The sequence below is a fragment of the Drosophila virilis genome, unplaced genomic scaffold, assembly GCF_030788295.1.
Source record: "Drosophila virilis strain 15010-1051.87 unplaced genomic scaffold, Dvir_AGI_RSII-ME tig00001776, whole genome shotgun sequence".
NCBI lineage: Eukaryota > Metazoa > Arthropoda > Insecta > Diptera > Drosophilidae > Drosophila > Drosophila virilis.
Genome location: NW_027212859.1, coordinates 310277 through 331284, shown reverse-complemented (window position 1 = coordinate 331284; position 21008 = coordinate 310277). Strand labels below are relative to the sequence as shown.

General features: G+C 39.7%; 2 protein-coding genes across 2 annotated transcripts in view; both read left to right on the top strand.

Annotated features, from left to right (window-relative positions):
* Positions 1-21008, top strand: part of kl-3 (dynein heavy chain 8, axonemal kl-3) — a 233337-nt gene that overhangs the window by 80418 nt on the left and 131911 nt on the right. The window lies entirely within an intron of this gene.
* LOC116650070 (transmembrane protein 19-like) lies at positions 17616-18995 on the top strand. Its single transcript, XM_032433418.2, has one exon. It carries the CDS (start codon positions 17666-17668, stop codon positions 18662-18664), a length of 999 nt encoding a protein of 332 aa, XP_032289309.1. The 5' UTR covers positions 17616-17665; the 3' UTR covers positions 18665-18995.

Genomic DNA, 21008 nt, shown 5'->3' with positions numbered 1-21008 from the left:
CTGCTGAGAAATACGGGGTTCGTATGGGAATTAATTAGATTTTTGGGGGCATCCGACTGCTGCTGGATGCACCCTTCTGTTGGTTTTCCGAAGCTTTACGGATACAGTTTTGGCACAGGGGCTTATAAATGTTGGGTGCCCCGCATCCGTAACAGAATATACGGCGGTCAGCAAGGCAATTTTCCCACAGATGCCCTTGCTCTTCGCAGTTCCAACATTTAAAGTTGGCATGACATCTACGAATTGCTGCGATGTCAAAGTTTGTATCTTCTGAATTTTCTACCTCCGGTTCAATAAAAGACTCTTTTAGTCCATATACTTGGCGACGGCCAATAGTCCTGGATTTATTCATATTCTCGTTCATTTGGACCAATCTACGTAGATGGCCAACTGAACTTATTGGCTGGTATAGCAGTTTATGTCGGGTTTCGGGTAATAAATTATTTTTTAAAATTTCGATTAACTCCTCCTCGTCAATTTTAATTGCAAATTTATCGATCAGTGACGCTACAGCGTCATGGAACGACACAAATGATTCCCCAGGGTTTTGCTTTCTAGCTCTTACTAGTTCCTTGCTCATAAAATCGGAGCGATAATCTTTGTACTGATGGCGAAGTGCAGTACAAAATTCAGTCCAGACTATGTGGTCTACCTGCTTGTGGTACCGCCAGTACCAGTCACGGGCTTTACCTAAAAATAGCACATGTAAGTGCTTACAGAGACCCATAAAGTCGCTGTCTAAAGTTTCATCAGTCAATGTTTTGACTCTATATAGAAATTCTTCTACCCCTAATCCTTCGGTAGACCCATCGAAATTCAGATTCCATTTTTGCATGGTGTCAGCCATTTTCCCATTTCGGAATGACGAACTACTAGGCGACACCGGGATCGGGGTTGGCAACACTCTTGGAAAGGGTGTTGCTTGTATTTGCAGTGATGACATAACGCGAGTGATTGATTGTTCGATCATCTCCTGAATTATCCTATAGTCCACTCCCAGATTTTGGCGGGTATTATTGGACTGAGTGGGTCTTCCTCTACTTCTTACACCAGGAGCTGGTCGTGCAGGAGCGATTTCAGGTGGATTCGTGCTATTGCTAGCGTCGAGTCCTGATTGTGGTACATCACTAACATCTAATAACCTTGCTGTTGGATTCTCGCCACTCTGGGTCGGACCAGGATTAAGAGATTTTGCTAGACTGCGCGTTACCGTTCTCCCTATGTTCGTAGGTGGAGGTGGAGCAGATTGTTTTCCTCTCGGCGAGCAATCTCCAACAACTAATTTAATTGAGGCTGGGTCAATCACAGCACTACAACTGGGACATTTAGCATGGTTTACCAACCAACCTTCCAAGCAAAATTTGTGAAAAACATGCCTACAAGGGGTGCAATAGCAAGAGTGTGATTGTCCATTACTAACTGGCATAGAACACAGTGGTTATAAGCTCTCTCTGACGACGGCTGTACATTTTGTGGGCTCCGTAAAGGCAACATGATTAATTAAATTTAGAATTTTTTTTTTTTTTTTTTTTTTAATTTTAAATACGAAATATAATCGCATTAATGAAAGTAGGTAATTTATCTGGTTTATTGAAACTACTTTAAAAAGCGGTTTGTAACATTCAACATTTTAATCCAGTCAGAAATGTTCGGCAAGGATATGCAAAGCAGCATATGGCCAAGTTCCGGGCAACATTCTAACTATCTTTGAAAGTACCGTTAATACAAAACCATTCAATCTGACATTATAACTTTTCCTCCACGAAGACTGAGATTTACCTAACCATCCACAAGCTATCAAGTAGCAATCAGTACTGATATCTTATCAAAATATGCAGTATTCTAAAATTGCATATGAAAGTATTTCTACCTAAGCAAACCTAATCTGTTGTTTCTCCAAAATTATAAGAAAGAAAACGAGCAAATGTATGGGACCGATTGTATAGCTGGTGTTAATAACTATAGTCGTGTTTATATATAGGCACTCAACAATATAGTAAGGTCAGATTCTCGGCATAATTCAATTCTGAATTGTAAGCATCGTAGTCCTAATTACTATCTTGTATACTACCAGTATCTGCGCATGCGGACGATAGACTAAACCAGTCAGCCTCTTTTTTTTTTTTTTTTTTTTTTTTTTTTTATAGACAACCTCGGGCCCCATGATTGGGCGCCAAAAATGTATGTAGCATGTACTGTGGTGAAGCTACTCTAGCAATACATATCGGGTAGCAACGGTGACGGCGGTTAGCAGCCAATCTTCACAAAATAATTCGGAAAGTATTCACCGAGGCTCCTCGTGGTTGAGTTAGCATGGCAGGGCGGGATCCTCTTGCTCCCTAGCTCTTTCGGGTGGGGGGGTTCTTTTTGCCATGTCTCGACCTGCATACACAATTTTATTTTAGGATCCCTACAGAATCTAAACAGGCATAACTTAACGAGCACTTAAAGTGCCAATACAATGGTGATAGCTTTCATTAGGGCATATATATTCCGAATAGGCGAAGTCTTGGATGTAAGCTGACTCTCGCGTTCGATACCCTCCCAACCATGATCTTCAGCGTTTAAGGTTTTGAAGATCCCAAAAAAAAAAACAATCTTCTACGACATTATATCACCATGTCACCAGGAAAGAAAACTTAGCAATTCATAATCAAAATCCGTAATTAATATTTATTATAAACAAAAGCATTATTCAATGAAATTGAATCATTCCGTTGGATAATCTGCATCTTATTACAAGTGGCATTAATGATTCAACAATAATTCAGTAACTAAAACTAGTCAGTTAATATTTTTACAATGGCTCAAAAATTCTTCAACAATAATTCATTTTATAAATTATTCAGTTAATATTTTATTTTTATTGAGCAAAAAAAATCTCAATTTCGCTAAAGTGCATTTTAATAATTATAGAATAAGGCTAGGCAAGAAAAAAAGTGACATTAGTAAATTGAACTAAAGTGTATTCAGCAAAAGCAAAAAAAAATTATTATAATAGAGTCAATATAATTGTAGTTGATGGTTAATTGTATGGTTGAAAAAAAATATGGGAAACAGAAGGTTAAGCTCGAAGCGCATGGGCAAATCGGAGCGCAGCGCAACCAGCTGATCAGGGAATACGATACATCTTTGTGTACATATATTTGATTCTGTTAAAAATCTTTTCTTTTAGGTTGCTTCTGTTTCAGCTAATAATTGAGCGGGGTGTAGGTAGAATCAAAGATGATAAGCATTCACCAGACTGACACGGTCATAAACATATTGATCGGAGCTAAAGCGTAATGTGAAACAGAAAGTCGAAAAAAAAACTCAGCAGGTGCGCATGTCAACTTGGCTGTGCTTATATGTGCCAAAATAAAAAAAAAAAATGTATTATAATAGAGTCAATATAATTGTAGTTGATGGTTAATTGTATGGTCGAAAAAAAAATATGGGCAACAGTAGGTTAAGATCGAAGCGCATGGGCAAATCGGAGCGCAGCGCAACCAGCTAATCAATGAATACGATGATACATCTTTGTGTACATATATTATTTCTGTTAAAAATCTTTTCTTTTAGGTTGCTTCTGTTTCAGCTAATAATTGAGCGGGGTGTAGGTAGAATCAAAGATGATAAGCATTCACCAAAGCGTAATGTGAAACAGAAAGTCGAAAAAAAAACTCAGCAGGTGCGCATGTCAGCTTGGCTGTGCTTATCTGTGCCAAAATAAGAAAATATACTCAAAACAAAAGGTACAGACTTACATGTATTCCTCGATGAAAGGCCTTCCAGCGGAGAGTTTGCAGAAAATTTTATTTTTTTTTATTTTTTTTCATTTGTTTTCTTTTGGTCTTCTGTGGGGCTTTAAATTGTTTTGATTATATTATTATGGCACAGGAGGGTTTTTAAATTGTGAGTACTTAGAAGATACTCTCCGAAACTATGTGGGAAAAATTCAAAAAATATAAAAAAAATTCAGAAATGACTTTGGACTCTATCCCAACAAGAAGGGGGATAGATATATACTATTATTACTTTCTATATATATAAAAATATATATATAGATGTAAATTTTTCTTTTTCCCTGCACTTGCACGCGGTTTTTTGAGAGCCCTAATCAATGCACTTTGCCCAAACTTTTGGAAGTCTCTCATAAGATTTAATTAACAATTTTTTTACTAAAAACATTTAACAGCAATTTACATGCATCTGCACGCTCCGGCCAACTTAATGGGCGATGTCATCTGGGCTTCTGATCAGCGGCGCGTCAATGGGGCCCAAAAGGCTACTCCCTCTTCCGGATTCCAGACTGTGGAAACGGCGCCTGCCCGTTCTTGCTGGCATGAGCAAGGGAATGGCAGCTGATCCGCAGTTGAGGCTGACGTCTATTTAATGGGGGCAGAAATGACATTGCCGTCCCAAGAAATTACAGTGCCGTCCAATGGGCACACGTGGCGGTTGCCTCAAAATAAGGTTTTTATGTCAGAGACGGCGGCGGCAAGATTGATTCCTCCAAAAATTACTTTCGGCAGGCTGACAAGAACTGGTTAAAATAGTGACCAGATCTTGGCACAAAGAAATGTATGCCGGTGAGGTGCTGGTGGCCGGCTGGCGTAGCGAAAGGTTTATCATCAAACGAACAATAAAATTGATAATTCGCCCATCGGCCACTTTTAGGGTTTTCCTTTTTTTTTTATATTTTTTTTTTTGTATTTTTTGTTTTTTGTTCAATTTAGTTGGAATTTATATTCAACGAATTAAACGACTGATGCTTTTAGTTTAATTTTTTTGGTGGGGCTATGTCCGAACCGCCGTAGCCAGACCTTCGATGGTAAAGAAATTTTTGAAAAAAAGAAGGGTTATATTCGGGACCTACAGGCTTATATAGGGTCTCAGAGCTTTTTTTCTTTCGCGGATTAGATTGAAGATAGCTGCGCTGCCAACGTGCACGCATGCGGTTAATAGCAGCGGCAGAATCATTCGCAGCTGACCGTGACAGACAAAAGCTGATCGCTATAGCGTCGTTACACAAACGCAAGCTGTTAGGATCGCTTACGCGGTTTAATTCAAATACGAAAATTGCGACCATTACACATTGTGTTGTCAATTGATTGGGTATTGTTTTCAGAATCTGATGGTTTAGTATCAGCTAACAATGAAAGTTGTTTCTCGTCGAATGACGCTGAAGTCTTAAGAGAATTTGGAAGGAATATTCTTATATTCTGCTTTTCCTAAATTCGTCTGTTTTCTCCTCACGTGCTTAATACATCAGTTGTCTGTGTTAAATGCAAATGTTTTAGTCTAGTTGCATTGTCACATATAAGTTGGCGGCAGATATTGTAGGAAACTACAAGAATTTTAACGTGTTTTAACTTTGTCTTGTTTGATACAGGTGCGTTTTTGTTAAGGCACTTGAAAGATCTATTAAATTCCTCAAATTGTTCCCTTAGAATGCTAACGATTTGATTCCATTCCATTTATGTAGTCGCTACACGTTTAGTGCGAGAGTACGAAGATCTGGCTCATCTCTATTTCAATGAGAATTGTTAGCAGTATATTTGTTACCTGTACATGGGGGTGGTGTCTATTACGTTAAATACATTGGCAGTGTTATCATCTGCCTTTGATTGTTTCCCCCCAATTTCCTATGTCATGACTCTTACTGTTATTTGATACTACCCGTGCAGACGTACTAAGACAATTGTTGTATTCCCAAGAATCGGATGCTCATCAATAATTGTTTTTATTTTAATGTATGGTAAGGTCGACAAGATTAGGGTGAGCTTGTTCCTGTGTCGTATTTTACTATATATTCGGATTCGAACTCATATACTAATATGAATTCTCTATGCCTTTAAAAAATTTGTAGGTCTCTCATATAAAAGTCTGTATAGTCGTTGTATACTTTGTTTACTTTGTCTTCAATCATGACTAATTTATGTACATAATTGTTGAAACACCTAATGAAGCTAACGGGGCATGTATTTCTTTCGAAGTTTTTTTTTTCATAATTTAAAAAAAATATATATTTTTAAATTTTTTGAGTGCCCATACAAATACGAAACACAAATATAAAACTTCATCTAATTGCTTTTAGATTACTTTTTCAAATTTTGTTTAATTTGATCGATTTCGAAATTTTTCATTTGAAATTTTTTTTTTTATATTATGATTTGGCAGAAGGCCTTTTCCTTATTGTATATTAATATATAATAATCCTACTTACTTCGATCAACGCTGTGATCTCCTCTCTAATGTGTCGTACAACTTTTTAGGTTGTACTCTACCTTGACGCACACAACACAATGAGCGTCATTACAAATTATATAGAGTTTTAATATTATTTTAAATAATGTTGTTTCTTCTGCTGCTGCTGATGTCGTGTTGTTCCCCTCTTTTTTTTTTTTTTTTTATTTGGCTGCCTTAGAGCGGTCAGCGTTGCCGGCGCAGGTCGTCGCACAGGCTGGGGCATATAGTGGTCCAGCGCAGTCTGCTGTGTATGTCTTTATCTTATTGGGCAGCTTCTTTGTCTCTGTTGGTGAGTTGTTTTTTAATAAATTTTTAATTGGGTGAGGAGGAGTAGTGGTTTGTGCTTTATATTTGCGCTCTTCCGCCTCTAAGAAATACAACTCATCGGCTAGTTTCGTGACGTTTTCCCAAGTCGGGGGCTTTGTGTTGTTATATAACACTTTACAAAGTTCGGCTTTACGCTTCTTTATACGCAGCCGGATGCCACCACGATTCTTGGGTTTTTTTGCTGTGTCTTTCACTTCTTTATTAGACGTTTCTCTCGCTAGAAGTTGGCGCTCTCTGTACCCATCAAGAGTGATGCGTACGGACATACCTCGCACTTTTGTCATATTTGCATTTTTGTGTCTTCAGCATTGACGCCGTTATTGTATATTTGAATATTTGTTTTCCACCGCCAGGCTAGTTTCCCTCGACGTAATTTATTGTACATTTTTTTCTTGCCGTTGTAGCTTGTTACTGCGGGTTGTTGTCGCGTTCCTGTCGTCTCTTTTTCCAGTTGTTCTACTTTTCCTTACGGTTGTAGCTTGTTACTGCCGGTCGTTGTCGCGTTCCTGTCGTCTCTTTTTCCAGTTGTTCTGCTGTCTCTAGGCAGGGATTCGTGACCATGTCACAGTCGCCATGTAATATATTTACTATTACAGTATCATATATAAAATGTTTTAGCACATCTGTGCTAGTTAGGTTATTTCATGAGAATGATTTTATTCAATAATTAAGGGCTTATGCTTAGCCTATAGAGACACATATGTTCTTATGCTGTTATTGGTTTACAGCTACAGAGAGAGGGAGAGCATGTAGCTCGATATGCCTGTGTTAGTGAGCGTATTATGTTCCTCAACAAATGCGCTCTGACGGAGCGTGGGATATGCAGCGTAAACAATAGCGGTCAGCTAGAAGGCTAGTGAACCGCGCTGCGTAATACGAACCGGAGCCAATACATAAACTGACTCTGGGCTTGTTTAATGTATAATTGTTATTGTATGCAACAAAGTGCCGCATACTTCATATTTGTTTATAGGGTGTTCTTTTAAGGCATATACACACTACTAAATACATTTTTACTTGGCGAAAAAAAAAGAGATATTAAGAGATAATTTTAATAAATCCACCTTTAAATATTAAAGAAATGCTAGAATTTGCAGATGTATCCATTTTGCATAGTGGAACAACCCTGTTTTATATTATAAATACTCAAAATTTAGAAGAAATAGAATGCAAAAATCTCTATATATAAAACTGTTTGTCCTGACTGCCTGACTGGTTGGTGATCAATGCACAGCCCAAACCGTAAGAGCTATGAAGCTGAAATATTTACTGTAGTTACCTTATGTGATGAAGGTGCACGTTAAGACGGGGTTTCGAGAAATTCCACCCGCAAGTATGGAACAATCGCGATAAACGTTTGTATGAAACTTTTTTGTTTACCATCCGATTGTCCTCAAACAAAATATCAAAGTTCTTTGTTCAAATTTATTTGAAGGGTGTTTCATACTTTTCCAAAAATGTATTCCTGCCTGGGTGAAATGGGGGTCAAAGATTTGGTGGGTGACGTTTCGCGCTCAAATTCATTTTCAAAGCTCTATATGAAAAATCATTTGAGACGTGTTTCACATTATTCGAAAATTCTAAACTCCTTGGAGTTTTAAGTGGTGTTTAATTTGCTTCAAACTTATTTTTATAGCTCTACATAAGAACTTAATGAATACGTGTTTCAGCAATTTGGAAAATTCCGCCAAAAACAATGGCTAATTAGCGAAAAACGTTGGTTTGAAAGTTTTTTGTTAACCATCGAATCGGCCTCAAACTTATTTTCAAAGATCATTGGTAAAACTCATTAGAGGGGTGTTTCACACTTTTCGAAAAATCCATTCCTCCTTGGTGGAAATGGGAGTCAAGGATTTGGGGGGTGGCCTTTTGCCTTCAAATTCATTTGCATGTTTCACATTTCTTGCAAAATCTAAGCTCCTTCGGCGGAAAGTGTATTTTAAAGAATTTTTTGGAGAATTTTAAGCTGTGTCCGATCAGCATCAAACTTATTTTTAAAGAATATAATGAATACGTGTTTCAGCGATTTGGGAAATTCCACTCGAAACAGTGGTAAACTGACGGAAAACGTGTGTATGAGAGTAGTTTGTTTACTGTCCTCTCCGTTTCAAAATCATTTCCAAAGCTATTCGAGAACATTGATTTTATAACATAAGTGTCACGGGGAAGGCCGGGCTATACCCGCTAATACTGTAATGAAGCCAGCAGTGAAAAACAGCAGTATAATAAGTTTTGAATTGAACGAACTGTTTCATTCTAATAAAACAATCTATGGCATAAACAATAATAGTAAAAGATATCATAATATTAAAATTAGTAACAAATCATAAATTGTAAGCTAGTTAGTGGAGAGCTAGCGCTTTGTGGCTTTTTGCAATGAAGATCATATCCCTGAGATCGAAAAAATCGATGATGGACTCATAATTGTGAACGAAATGAAAGGCACTATTAAATAGCAAGAAGAAGAGAAACACGTGAGTGGTACTTATATGATCAACCTCTGAAACGAAACCTTATTCATCAACAAACGAGAGTTCAGCAACTTAGAGGGCAGTCATAACCCCAGGAAATCGCACAACACAAATAAACCCAATAGAAAATGAAAGAATTAAGATTCTTTCTCTGGAAGCATTAGAAGAATTGCCTTTTTGGACAACCCATCCCTATTAGGTCATCCATATAAAGGAATGCTTGCGAAGGTTCAGTCCGGAGTATGCTATAGTTTGGTTAAAATATCTTGATAAACAAAATGTTGTTTCATACAACTTAATTTTCGACCGATCGTTCCTATGGCAGCTATATGATATAGTGGTCCGATCTTAATAGGATTTTGCATATATATGAGGAGCATAGTAAAACTAATAAATGCCGAGTTTGGTCAAGATATCTTTAAAAACCTTATGTTTTTTCCTCCAAATGTTAATTTTCGACCGATCATTCCTTTGGCAGCTATATGATATAGTGGTCCGATCTTAATAGGATTTTGCATATATATGAGGAGTAAAGTAAAACTAATAAGTGCCGAGTTTGGTCAAGATATCTTGAAAAACAAAATGTTTTTTCATACAAAAACTTAATTTTAGACCGATCGTTCCTATGGCAGCTATATGATATAGTGGTCCGATCTTAATAGGATTTTGCATATATATGAAGAGTAAAGTAAAGCTAATAAATGGCGAGTTTGGTCAAGATATCATGAAAAACAAAATGTTTTTTTATACATAAACTTAATTTTCGACCGATCGTTCCTATGGCAGCTATATGATATAGTGGTAATAATAGGATTTTGCATATATATGAGGAGTCAAGTAAAACTAATAAATGCCGAGTTTGGTCAAGATATCTTGATAAACAAAATGTTTTTTCATACTGGTCAGAGCTTAATATGATTTTGCCTACATATGAGGAGTTTAGTAAAACTAATAAATCCCGAGTTTGGGCAAAATATCTTCAAAATCAAAATGATTTTTTATACAACTTAATTTGCGACCGATCGTTCCTATGGCAGCTATATAGTGGTCCGATCCAGCTGGTTTTGACATATGTGCTGCGTGCAACAGAAATTGGGCTTCTGCAAAGTTTCATAAAGATAGCTTTGAAACTGAGGGACTAGTTCGCATAGAAACAGACAGACGGATATGGCTATATCGACACGGCTTTGATGCTGATCAAGAATATCTATACCTTATAGGGTCGGAGATGTCATCTTCGCGTGCGGAGATGTCATCTATGCGTTACACATTTAACGTTAATCGTTGCGTGCTTTTATTTATTTATTTATTAATGGTCGACAAAACAAGTGTCTTCCTCATTATTCAAAAGATTGTACAATAGAATTATATGCTAAAATGGGGGTGTTTTTATTTGCCAGTCCGGCCAGCTGTGCCCCTTATCACAGCTAATTTTGTCAGTGACGCTATTAGAGCCTACATCTAAGCAGAAGGTTGTAAGTAGGCAGAAAGTGATCTCAAGTGAAATTAAAAATAATCTTAATTTGCTATATTAAAAAAGAAAATACAATAAATAGGAAAAAAGAAAGTAAGAAAATTGTTAATAAAGTAAAGCAATGTAAGTTAGATAAAGAGTGTTAAGTGGATAGGACAAAGAGAAAAGTAATGGGAAATCACCGACACGGTGGGGGAAAATTTTTCAGCCTGTCCGGCAAGCTATGCCCCTGCTCATAGCTGGGAATGGTCAGCGACTTCCCGAAGGTATCCTGAAAGCAACGATTTTATTAGGGGTAGAGACAGTTCGGTAGAGAAAACGTGATGCAAACTATTATAATTTTTACATAGCACGCGAAAAGAATTGTGCATATGTAATCAGTTGTGCCCGTAGATAGTAATAAGGGGCGATAATTTCTGGTTGGTCAAGCCGGAACAGAGAATTGAAGACGCCCTAGCAGAAAAGGAGAATCTTTGTCACCAGTAATCAACTTATGTAGAAGGACAACACCGAGAAGTGTCCTTCGATTAGTTAACAACAGATGGTTGAGAAGAAGCAGTCTGCTGGAGTAGGATGGCAACCGAAGATTAGAGTGCCAATTTAAGCCTGGTAAGGCAAAAAGCAGAAATTGCTTCTGAAGAGATTCAATACGATCCTGGCTATTGTTATACTGTGGAGACCAGATGAAAGAGCAGTATTCAAAGATAAGGCGAAGAAGAGAGATGTACAGAAGTTTTGTTATAAAAGGATCGTTAAGCTCTTTAGACCATCGTTTAATAAATCCAAGTACACCTTTTGCCTTATCAACGATGGTATCTATGTGAAGATTGAAACAGAGTATAGAATCGAAAATAACGCCTAGATCCTTAACTGTAAGTATACGTTGCAAGGGGATATTGTCGATTGTATAACTGACAAAATAAGGTGTAGTACGATTAAATGTCGTAAACATACAGGTTGAACAATTCAGATGCAATTGATTGGCCGAACACCAAAGTTTCATAGCGTTTAAATGGTCTTGTAGATGTAGCGTGTGCGAACTGAGAAGATATACCTTATCTCGCCTACTTGTGCATAGTGGATTCAGAAGTCGTGCACTTCTAGCCTTTTTCTCTAGACTTAGCTCGTCGGATGGGATCTGGGTTCTTTCGTCATCCTACTACGCTACACACTAGCACAATGATAAGTGCACTTTAACAAAAAAGGGGGTCAAAATTACGAGTCCAACAATGTCGTGGCTGCGAATGGTAACGGGTACAATGTCAGTCGTCGACGGTTAAGAAGTTCGATTTGGTTGTAGGGTACCGAAGATGTTAGTTGCCCTACCCTACCTACCTGGTCTGTACCCACCCTACCTTGGTGGCACGGAGAAAGTCACGGCCCCTCCTTATTCGAACCTTTTGTCGGTTAATTGATTGTTTTGCATATATTTAGTTTCCTAAGGTACTGGCAACGAACCACGAAAGTTATAGTTAATCATATTAATCACAATTTTTATATTATTTATTGCCTATTTGCTTCATATAGGACGTGTTTGAAACCAAGATATAAAGATAATAAAAATAAGACTTATGTTAACAGCACTAATGCTCGGTCGACACTGTGGCGTGATTTTAAAAGAATCGATATACTGAAAGCAATGCTAATAAATAATCGAAAACAGAAATTATGTTGCTTGACAATAGATAATGGGCCCTGGGAGACGGTCGTTTCAAATCACATGCTTTTCCTATGTCGGGTAGTGCTTAAGGCTCGCCGATTTACAATTATATTTCAATATTTAAAACTCTTTTCCTGGCTTATGTGGCCATGGCATACTCACAAAATTGAGAAAATAAATCCATCGATGCGTACGTTGTGCCCATCGTTAGCATGGTGGTAATATCTGTGGAGCAATTCGAATTATTTTATCTGTTAACAAATAATATGGGATATACGGTACACTCATCGCCCAATTGTCATCGCACTTAATTTTCCGTTTAGTTTAAGTATAACATCCCATTATCAAGTTACTTTAAATCGTCTATTTCAAAACAATAGACTTGTAAACTACTATAGATCTTGACTATATTGATTTGGTTTAAGAAATGAAGTTTCCAAAGCAGCAAATTTTCTATTACTTTCATAATTTAAGCAAAACGAACGAGGTTTTTAAATATTAAGGCATGAGCATTTAGGTCGGGGCGTGTACGCAAAAATTCCAACCAATAGCCTAGCACGTATATACGATCTCGTTGTGCGGACACTTAAGCGGTCCCATTCCTTGTTGGAGGCACTCCGTTGATCAAAAAGGGGCGGAAAATTAGAAGTAGATCAGCAAAGCTTGGTTATCAATGGGTAAACACGCGGTCGCGAGGTGTAGACTCAGCCGCTATGTGCCGGTGGCGCCGCAGTGTTAATCTATAGTTATTCTTAATAAATCCGTAGCCCTTTTGATATTTTCCACTCCCTGAGAGCCGTTGCAACTCACAAATTGGCCACGACCGACTAGCTACGCTGAATTGATATGTGTATATATATATATGAATACACGAACGCGTAGTTGCGCAATGGCTGGCCGGTAGCTAAATAAGATTTTATCCACTAAAAAAAAAGGGGTTTATCCAGATTTACGCGCTTGATTAATTAAAAGCGAATATCACCTGCTGACGGAAAACTGCTGAACGCGAACTTTATGAACACTGGGGACTTTTGAAAAGAGTTGGGCTTGATATGCCCTTAAAAATCCGAAGCGGTGTACAGCCACTGCACCTTTACTACTATGATTTATGCGCGCTCAAAATATGCGTCTTGGTTGTTCCGCTGTCGAATTAAAAAGAACGCAGCGTGGCAATCAGACTTGCTATTTTTCTTCAATTTCAGCAAAAACACAAATATTTACCACATCTAAATTATAACTGTGATGTGGCCTGATCTATCGAGCATTCCTTCATTCTCACGAAAGGGCGAGTGAAGAAACGCACCGACGCTGAAATAGCGAAATCATGCAGCGTCGTGCGAAAGCAAATAGCGACTACGATGGGATGCATGCATAATATTTCGGTGTCTTTTCTGACTATGAACGGGTGCTGATGTAATGGGATGAAATTATGAATTTTTGTGCCAGTTGTTCCCTTAACCGCAGTTAAGTCCGCTACGAATTTCTTGAGAGGATGTTAACTGAAAAAAGAACAGCCGGTAATCCAGCTTGTGGCTTGTGGCGAATATATAGCCGTACAAATATGCGAGACACCAAACCGAGTCAAGAATGCCTTAAAATACCCATACTTAAATCCGTTAGTACAGATTCAGGGACGCCGAACTTATAAAATATTAATTATTAATTATTTTCCAAAAAAGTGAAATTTAGTGTGGTGATTAACCACAATCAGGAGCCCGATATTTCCGTTCTTGGAGCGGGGGTACGGCCCCAAAAAATCTATATACAGCTTTTGAAAGGGTCTCTCAGATAACATTGGTTTACCCAGTGATGGTCTCAAAATACTACTTGGGTTTTTAGTAGAACGACAAACTGTACAATTTGACACATAACTTCTGATTTGCGCCACCATTCCAGGTCAAAAGAGATATCGCTTGAGACATTCAATCATCTACCCAGTTCCGCGGTGCGCCGCATCTGGAGGATAATGTGCACGCTTTAAAACGTCAGCCACTAGTCCAGAGGGTATCCACAGTTTCCATGAACCCGATTCTTGAGCTTCAGCTCCTTTCGCATGTTCCATTCGTTTATATACGAATTTGTCTACTACTTTTGGATCTGGTAATCTCGCTTTATTTACCTCAATTTGCACTATTAATTTACTGTACTCCAACGACTTGAATTCAGTAGACCATAAATCTCCGATGGGACCAAGATCTGAAAGCTCATTAACCGCATCTTTAGCGCGTCTCTTAAGGGTGTCGGCGACGATGTTTTGCGAGCCCTTACGGTGTTTAATCAAAAATGAAAAACCTTGTAGACGAATGGACCATCGCGCTAGTCGGCCAGAAAGATCTTTCTGTCTCTTTAACCATAACAAAGAAGCATGATCGGTAATGACCGTAAAGTCTTGCCCTTCTACGTAGGATCGAAATTTTTAGGTGCCTTTGATCACCGGTAAGCACTCTAGCTCTATCACTGTACAACTACCGTTTCCGTCCGTCTTCGCTTTCTTGAGCTAAAACGCAACCAAGCCCATGCAGACTGGCATCACATATTAGCAAGAATGGATAAGAAAAGTCTGGGGAACTTAAGACCGGAGCTGATGTTAGCTTTGTCTTAAGGTCGTCGAATGCAGCCTGAGCTGAACTATTGCAAGCCTTTCGCCATGCTTTTTCTTAATAAATCAGTCAGCGGCTCGAAAACGCTAGCATAGTTTTCTACGAACCGTCGGTACCAACCCGAAGGTCCCAAAAATCTGCTCAGCTGTTTCACTGTCGAGGGAACTGCAAAGCTCTGAATAGAGCTGACCTTATCAGATCAGTACGCAACTTGCCATCACCGATAATGAAACCCAGATATTTAATCTCATGCAAAATTTCGGTTTAGCAATGTTGATGGTCAGGTTAGCTTTTCTGAAACACTGCGCCACTTCGGCTAAGAGAATGTGAGCTTCTCTTCTTCGACATAGCTTCTACGCACCGTTGCACAATCCGAACGGCATCACTTTATAGTGTTACAGAGGACGATTCGGGATAGTGAACGCCGTACATTAGCGAGACTTCCTCTAAAGGAATCTGCTTCATATCTAGCCCTGTAATGAAACGGGCAGGAGGAAGTCTGCTTAGAATCCCGTCGATATGCGGAAGCGGGTATGCATCTTCTCGGGTGACTATTGACTTCCCTAGAATCTAAACATAGACTAACTTTAGCCCCTTTCTTAACCAGAACACAGTTGCTACTCCACGGACTTTTGGACTCCTCAATGACTCCTAATGCCAACATGTGCTCGAACATGTCCTTCTCCTTAGCTGGAGAGACTGACGAATGTCGCTGCTTAATGGGGGTGGTGTTGCCAACATCGATTGTATGTACGATCAAATCAGTACGCACTAATCCTTCCTTTTCAAACGACGGGATCTTGCGTATAACATTCATTAAAATTTCCTGTTGATGTTCAATCAAAATGTGAACTTCCGGCATGTCTTCATCATCTTTACCAACATCGAGCTCTTGTATGTCCTTCCTATCGTCCATTATCTGACTTAACTTATCTGACTAATCGACGCCAAGATATACATCTTGCTTGAGATTAGTTTGGTTGTGCCTCGATAAGTCACGTTTGACAGAAGACGACCCACACTCTGAATTGATTGCGGTTCGTATACAACCTGAAGATCTCTTAACTTTTGGATGCGTCATCAACTGTTACGCAGCCTTAGCGCTTATGCAACTAATCATAGTGCCAGAATCGAATAAAGCGAAACACTTATGACCTTCCACACAAATCTGGGTAAAAATACGATTGTCAGAAAAGTGCAGTATAGAAGACACAAGTTTCGCGCGACAGGAACGGATCGTTTTCGAAAATAAACGCAGTCGCAGAGTAGAACGTCTCGATGGCGTTGGCTTCCCTTGACTATAATATATCCAAAGACTCGGCTTCGAGCAGCCATGTACTGCGCTAGCCGAAGGTGATAAGGTTGACAAAAATTATTAGTTGGTTTAGCTTGACCGACAATGTCAGTATGAACGCCCTGTCGGCATCGACTCCAGACATCAAAGAACCATCGGTTTTTACTGATTCGGATGCGACAGAGGATCTCTCTTCTGTACATCCTTCAAACCGTTTCCCGAAGGGTTACAAGCTGAGCACTTTGGCTTAAACGTATCCTTGGCCCAGCATCTATAACAAAATATAGTGCGCGGCTCTAGGCAATCATCAAACCGGTGACCTGGTTGGCCACAATTCCAACACTTAGCGGCTTCCACTGAATAGCAGACACCTCCGGTGAATCATTTAATTCTGAAACGCCTGTGCGATACGAAAAACAATTTTTTTGAAAAGGCAAATTCTGCTGCCTACAGAACTGATCATGGATGCCGCATCTCCTCTCTTAATCGGGATAATGTGCCATTGTTTAGGTGCATAAGCTCGTAGCTGATCGAAGTTTTTGCATTCCAAATTAAAAGCCAGACTATCGAAAGTTCGGAAATTGGATTACGCAACCACCCTACTAATTTCTCCACAGCGAATTGATATTCTTAATACGGTTCCCTCTCTGCTTGCCGTCTAGAGCTTATTAATTCCCAGATATCCATGTCGGTATCGCTGTCTTCAAATTTCTGACGGAAATCAGCACAAAACTGTTCCCATGTGAAGCTGGCATTGGATTGGTGGAATTTCCAATACCAGTCGTTTGCTTTACCTACAAAGAGGAGATGCAAATGGTCACACAAAAGGCTATAATCACCTTGCAAATATTTCTTGGTCGGGACGCGAATCCTGCAAAAAAATTCTTCGGTCAGGAGACCTTCCTTGGAACTATCAAATTTTATACGCCAGGTGGGATTGGACTGGGACTGGTGGTGATTTGACTACTGCGAGAAGTACCACTAGTCTGCCCTGCTGCTTGAGCTCTGGCCAATTGGCTGGACGGTTCAGCTTGTCCCGTAGAGTCATTAGAGTCCGAGCTCCTAACTTGACTGGCGGATAGCTGCGTTTGAATCAAGGACGTCAAGGCTGATTTTTCTAATGTTAACTCACTGTATACTTTCTGTATACTTTCTGTATACTTTCTTTGTGTATACTTTCTAAGCTTCCCCTCTGGGTGCTAATTTTTCGGCATGTTAACAAAAATTAGATCGGGCCCCACGTTTGGGCGCCAATTATGCGTGTGCGTACTGAGAAGATATAGTTTATATCGCCTACTTGTGCATAGTGGAATCAGAAGTCGTGCACTTCTAGCCATCTTCTTTAAACTTAGCTCGTCGGATGGGGTCTGGGTTCTTTTGTCATCCTACTACGCTACACACTAGCACAATGATAAGTGCACTTTAACAAAAAAGGGGGTCAAAATTACAAGTCCAACAACGTTGTAGCTGCAAATGGTAACGGGTACAATGTCAGTCGTCGACGGTTAAGAGGTTCGATTTGGTTGTAGGGTACCAAAGATGTTAGGGCAACGTTTACGTTTGAATAAAAATTCATTTCTCCTAAAAAAATATAGTTTAACAAACACAATGGCCAACGGCGACTGGATGCCATTGTTATTCTGTGGCCTTTCCATACCTATCTCCATATTCATGTGGTTGGGCAACGTGGCATTCTCTAAATTCTGGAGCTACGACTTTGAAGAGCCTTTGGTTATAGCGCCGACTCGTTGGTTATTTTCTACATTGGCGCCGCTGGCGTTGATGACTGTGGCGCTCCGTCGCCGCTCGGTAAGCAAATCGGGTGCCGCTTTGGGCGTGGTCGTTGCGTTCACGCTGTCCATAGCGAGTCATCCGTTCTTTGCCAGTCTGGTAGTTTTCTTCTTTAGCTCATCTCGGGCCACCAAGTTTCGTGCGCAATTGAAACGCAAGTTTGAGCACGACTTCAAGGAAGGTGAAGGACAACGCAATTGGGTGCAAGTGCTGTGCAATGGAGGCATGGCCACGCAGCTGGCATTGCTCTACCTGATTGACTGCGGCAGTGGTGAGCGCTCCATTGACTTCGCCAAGGAGTATCGCTCCAGTTGGCTGGGTATTGCCGTGATGAGCGCTTTTGCCTGTTGCAATGGTGACACGTGGAGCAGTGAGCTGGGTAGTGTGCTTTCCTCAAGCGATCCCATCTCCATCATCAGCTGGCGACGGGTGCCACGTGGCACGAATGGTGGAGTTTCGCTCATTGGCATCGTGGTAAGCCTCCTGGGCGGCTTGCTCGTTGGCTTTGCCTATTTTGCCACCGTCCGCTATACGGTTGAGGCCAAAATGCTGCTCGTCAGTCCCCCGCAGTGGCCCATCATCTTTTTTGGCGGCTTAGCGGGACTCTTTGGCTCGCTGCTCGACTCTGTACTGGGCGGATTGTTGCAGTTCTCCGGCATTAATGCGCATGGTAAGATTGTGGATGCGCCCGGCAAAGGTGTGCGTCATGTTAGTGGACTCCGCATCCTGGACAACCACAGCGTCAATCTTATCTCTACCATTGTCATTGGTGTCACCATGCCACTGCTGGCTCTCAAGTTTTGGCCGGTGCGCTAAGAGCGTCTCTGCCTAAATATTGAACACTCTGAAATGTTTCCTTGTATACAAAAGAGCGCCTATTTTTGTAATGCTTCAAGCTCAAAGCAAAAAACTGACTTTAATGTATGAAATGCAAACGATAAACTCGAATGGGCAATTGCACTGGTAATCCTACTCTTAGCTTAAGAACAACCACAATCGTGTAACTAACAGTTGTTATATTCCAGAATATTAAGGTAAAAGGTAAGGCTGGGTTTATACCGAAGAGTTTGATATCTTGATCTCATATTGAGTCGAGAATAAAAGCCAGCCTCTCCTTCATCTAATAAATATCAGGCAGCTAAAAAAAGTATGTTAACTAAAAGTTTAATCATAGTGGCAACTGGATACTAAGCACATATTTTATTTCACTTTTATCTTTTGCAACTATGTTGTGCTTTCAACTATTTAGTTCTTTATCTAGCCTTTAAGCTGCCACCATGTTAAAGTAATATAACTAACTAACGGTCTGTACCCATCCTACCTTGGTGGCACGGAGAAAGTCACGGCCACCCCTTATTTTAACCTTTTGTCGGTTAATTGATTGTTTTGTACATATTTAGTTTCCTAAGGTACTGGTAACGAACCACGAAAGTTATAGTTAATCATATTAATTACAATTTTTATATTATTAATTGACTATTTGCTTCATATAGGACGTGTTTGAAACAAACATATAAAGATAATAAAAATAAGACTTATGTTAACAGCACTAATGCTCGGTCGACACTGTGGCGTGATTACAAAAGAATCGATATACTGAACGTAATTCTAATAAATAATTGAAAACAGAAATTATGTTGCTTGACAATAGATAATGGGCCCTGGGAGACGGTAGTTTTAAATCACATGCTTTTCCTATGTCGGGTAGTGCTGAAGGCTCGCCGATTTACAATTATTTTTCAACATTTAAAACTCCTTTTCAGGCTTATGTGGCCATGGCATACTCCCAAAATTGAGCAAATAAATCCATCGATGCGTACGTTGTGCCCATCGTTAGCATGGTGGTAATATCTGTGGAGCAATTCGAATTATTTTATCTGTTAACAAATAATTTGGGATAACCGTACACACATCGCCCAATTGTCATTGCGCTTAATTTTCCGTTTAGTTTAAGTATAACATCTCATTATCAAGTTATTTTAAATCGTCGATTTCAAAATGATAGAATTGTAAACTTCGATAGAACTTGACTATATTGATTTGGTTTAAGAAATGAAGTTTCCAAAGCAGCAACTTTTCTATTACTTTCATAATTTAAACAAAACGAACGAGGTTTTTAAATATTAAGGCATGAGCATTTAGGTCGGGGCGTGTACGCAAAATTTCCAACCAATCGCCTAGCACGTATATACGATCTCGTTCTGCGGACACTTAAACGGTCCCATTCCTTGTTGGAGGCACTCCGTTGATCAAAAAGGGCGGCAAAGTAGAAGTAGATCAGAAAAGCTTGGTTATCAATGGCTAAACATGCGGTCGCGGGGTGTAGACTCCGCCGCTCTGTGCCGGTGGCGCCGGTTGTGTTAATAGTGATCCCTAAGTAATCCGTAGGCCTTTTGATATTTTCCACTCCCTTAGAGCCGTTGCAACTCACGAATTGGCTACGACTGTCCAGCCACGCTGAATTTATATGTATATATATATATATATATATGAATACACGAACACGTAGTTGCGCAATGGCTGGCCGGTAGCTAAGTAAGATTTTAACAACTAAAAAAAAAGGGGTTTATCCAGAATTACACGCTAGATTATTTAAAAGCGAATATCACCTGGTGGCGGTAAACTGCTGAACGCGAACTATATGAGCTCTGGGGACTATTGCAAAGAGTTGGGCTCGATATGCCCTTAAAAATCCGAAGCGGTGTACAGCCACTGCACCTTTAATTACTATGATTTATGCGCGCGCCAAATATGCGTCTTGCTTCTTCCGCTGTCGAATTAAAAAGAACGCAGCGTGGCAATCAGACCTTCTACTTTTCTTCAATTTCAGCAAAAACACAAATATTCACCACATCTAAATTATAACTGTGATGTGGCCTGGTCAATCGAGCATTCCTTCATTCTCACGAAAGGGCGAGTGAAGAAACGCACCGACGCTGAAATAGCGAAATCATGCAGCGTCGTGCGAAAGCAAATAGCGACTACGATGGGATGCATGCATAATATTTCGGTGACTTTTCTGACTATGAACGGTTGCTGGTATAATAAGATTAAATGATGAATTTTTGTGGCACTTGGTCCCTACATAGACGAGAATCATGTAGGGGATTAGTCTATGATAGAAAAAGTTTGACTTCGTTCGCATATGTGAGTACACGGG

Coding starts and splice junctions, on each gene's coding strand:
- LOC116650070 (XM_032433418.2), top strand. CDS start 17,666: ATGGCCAACGGCGACTGGATGCCATTGTTATTCTGTGGCCTTTCCATA.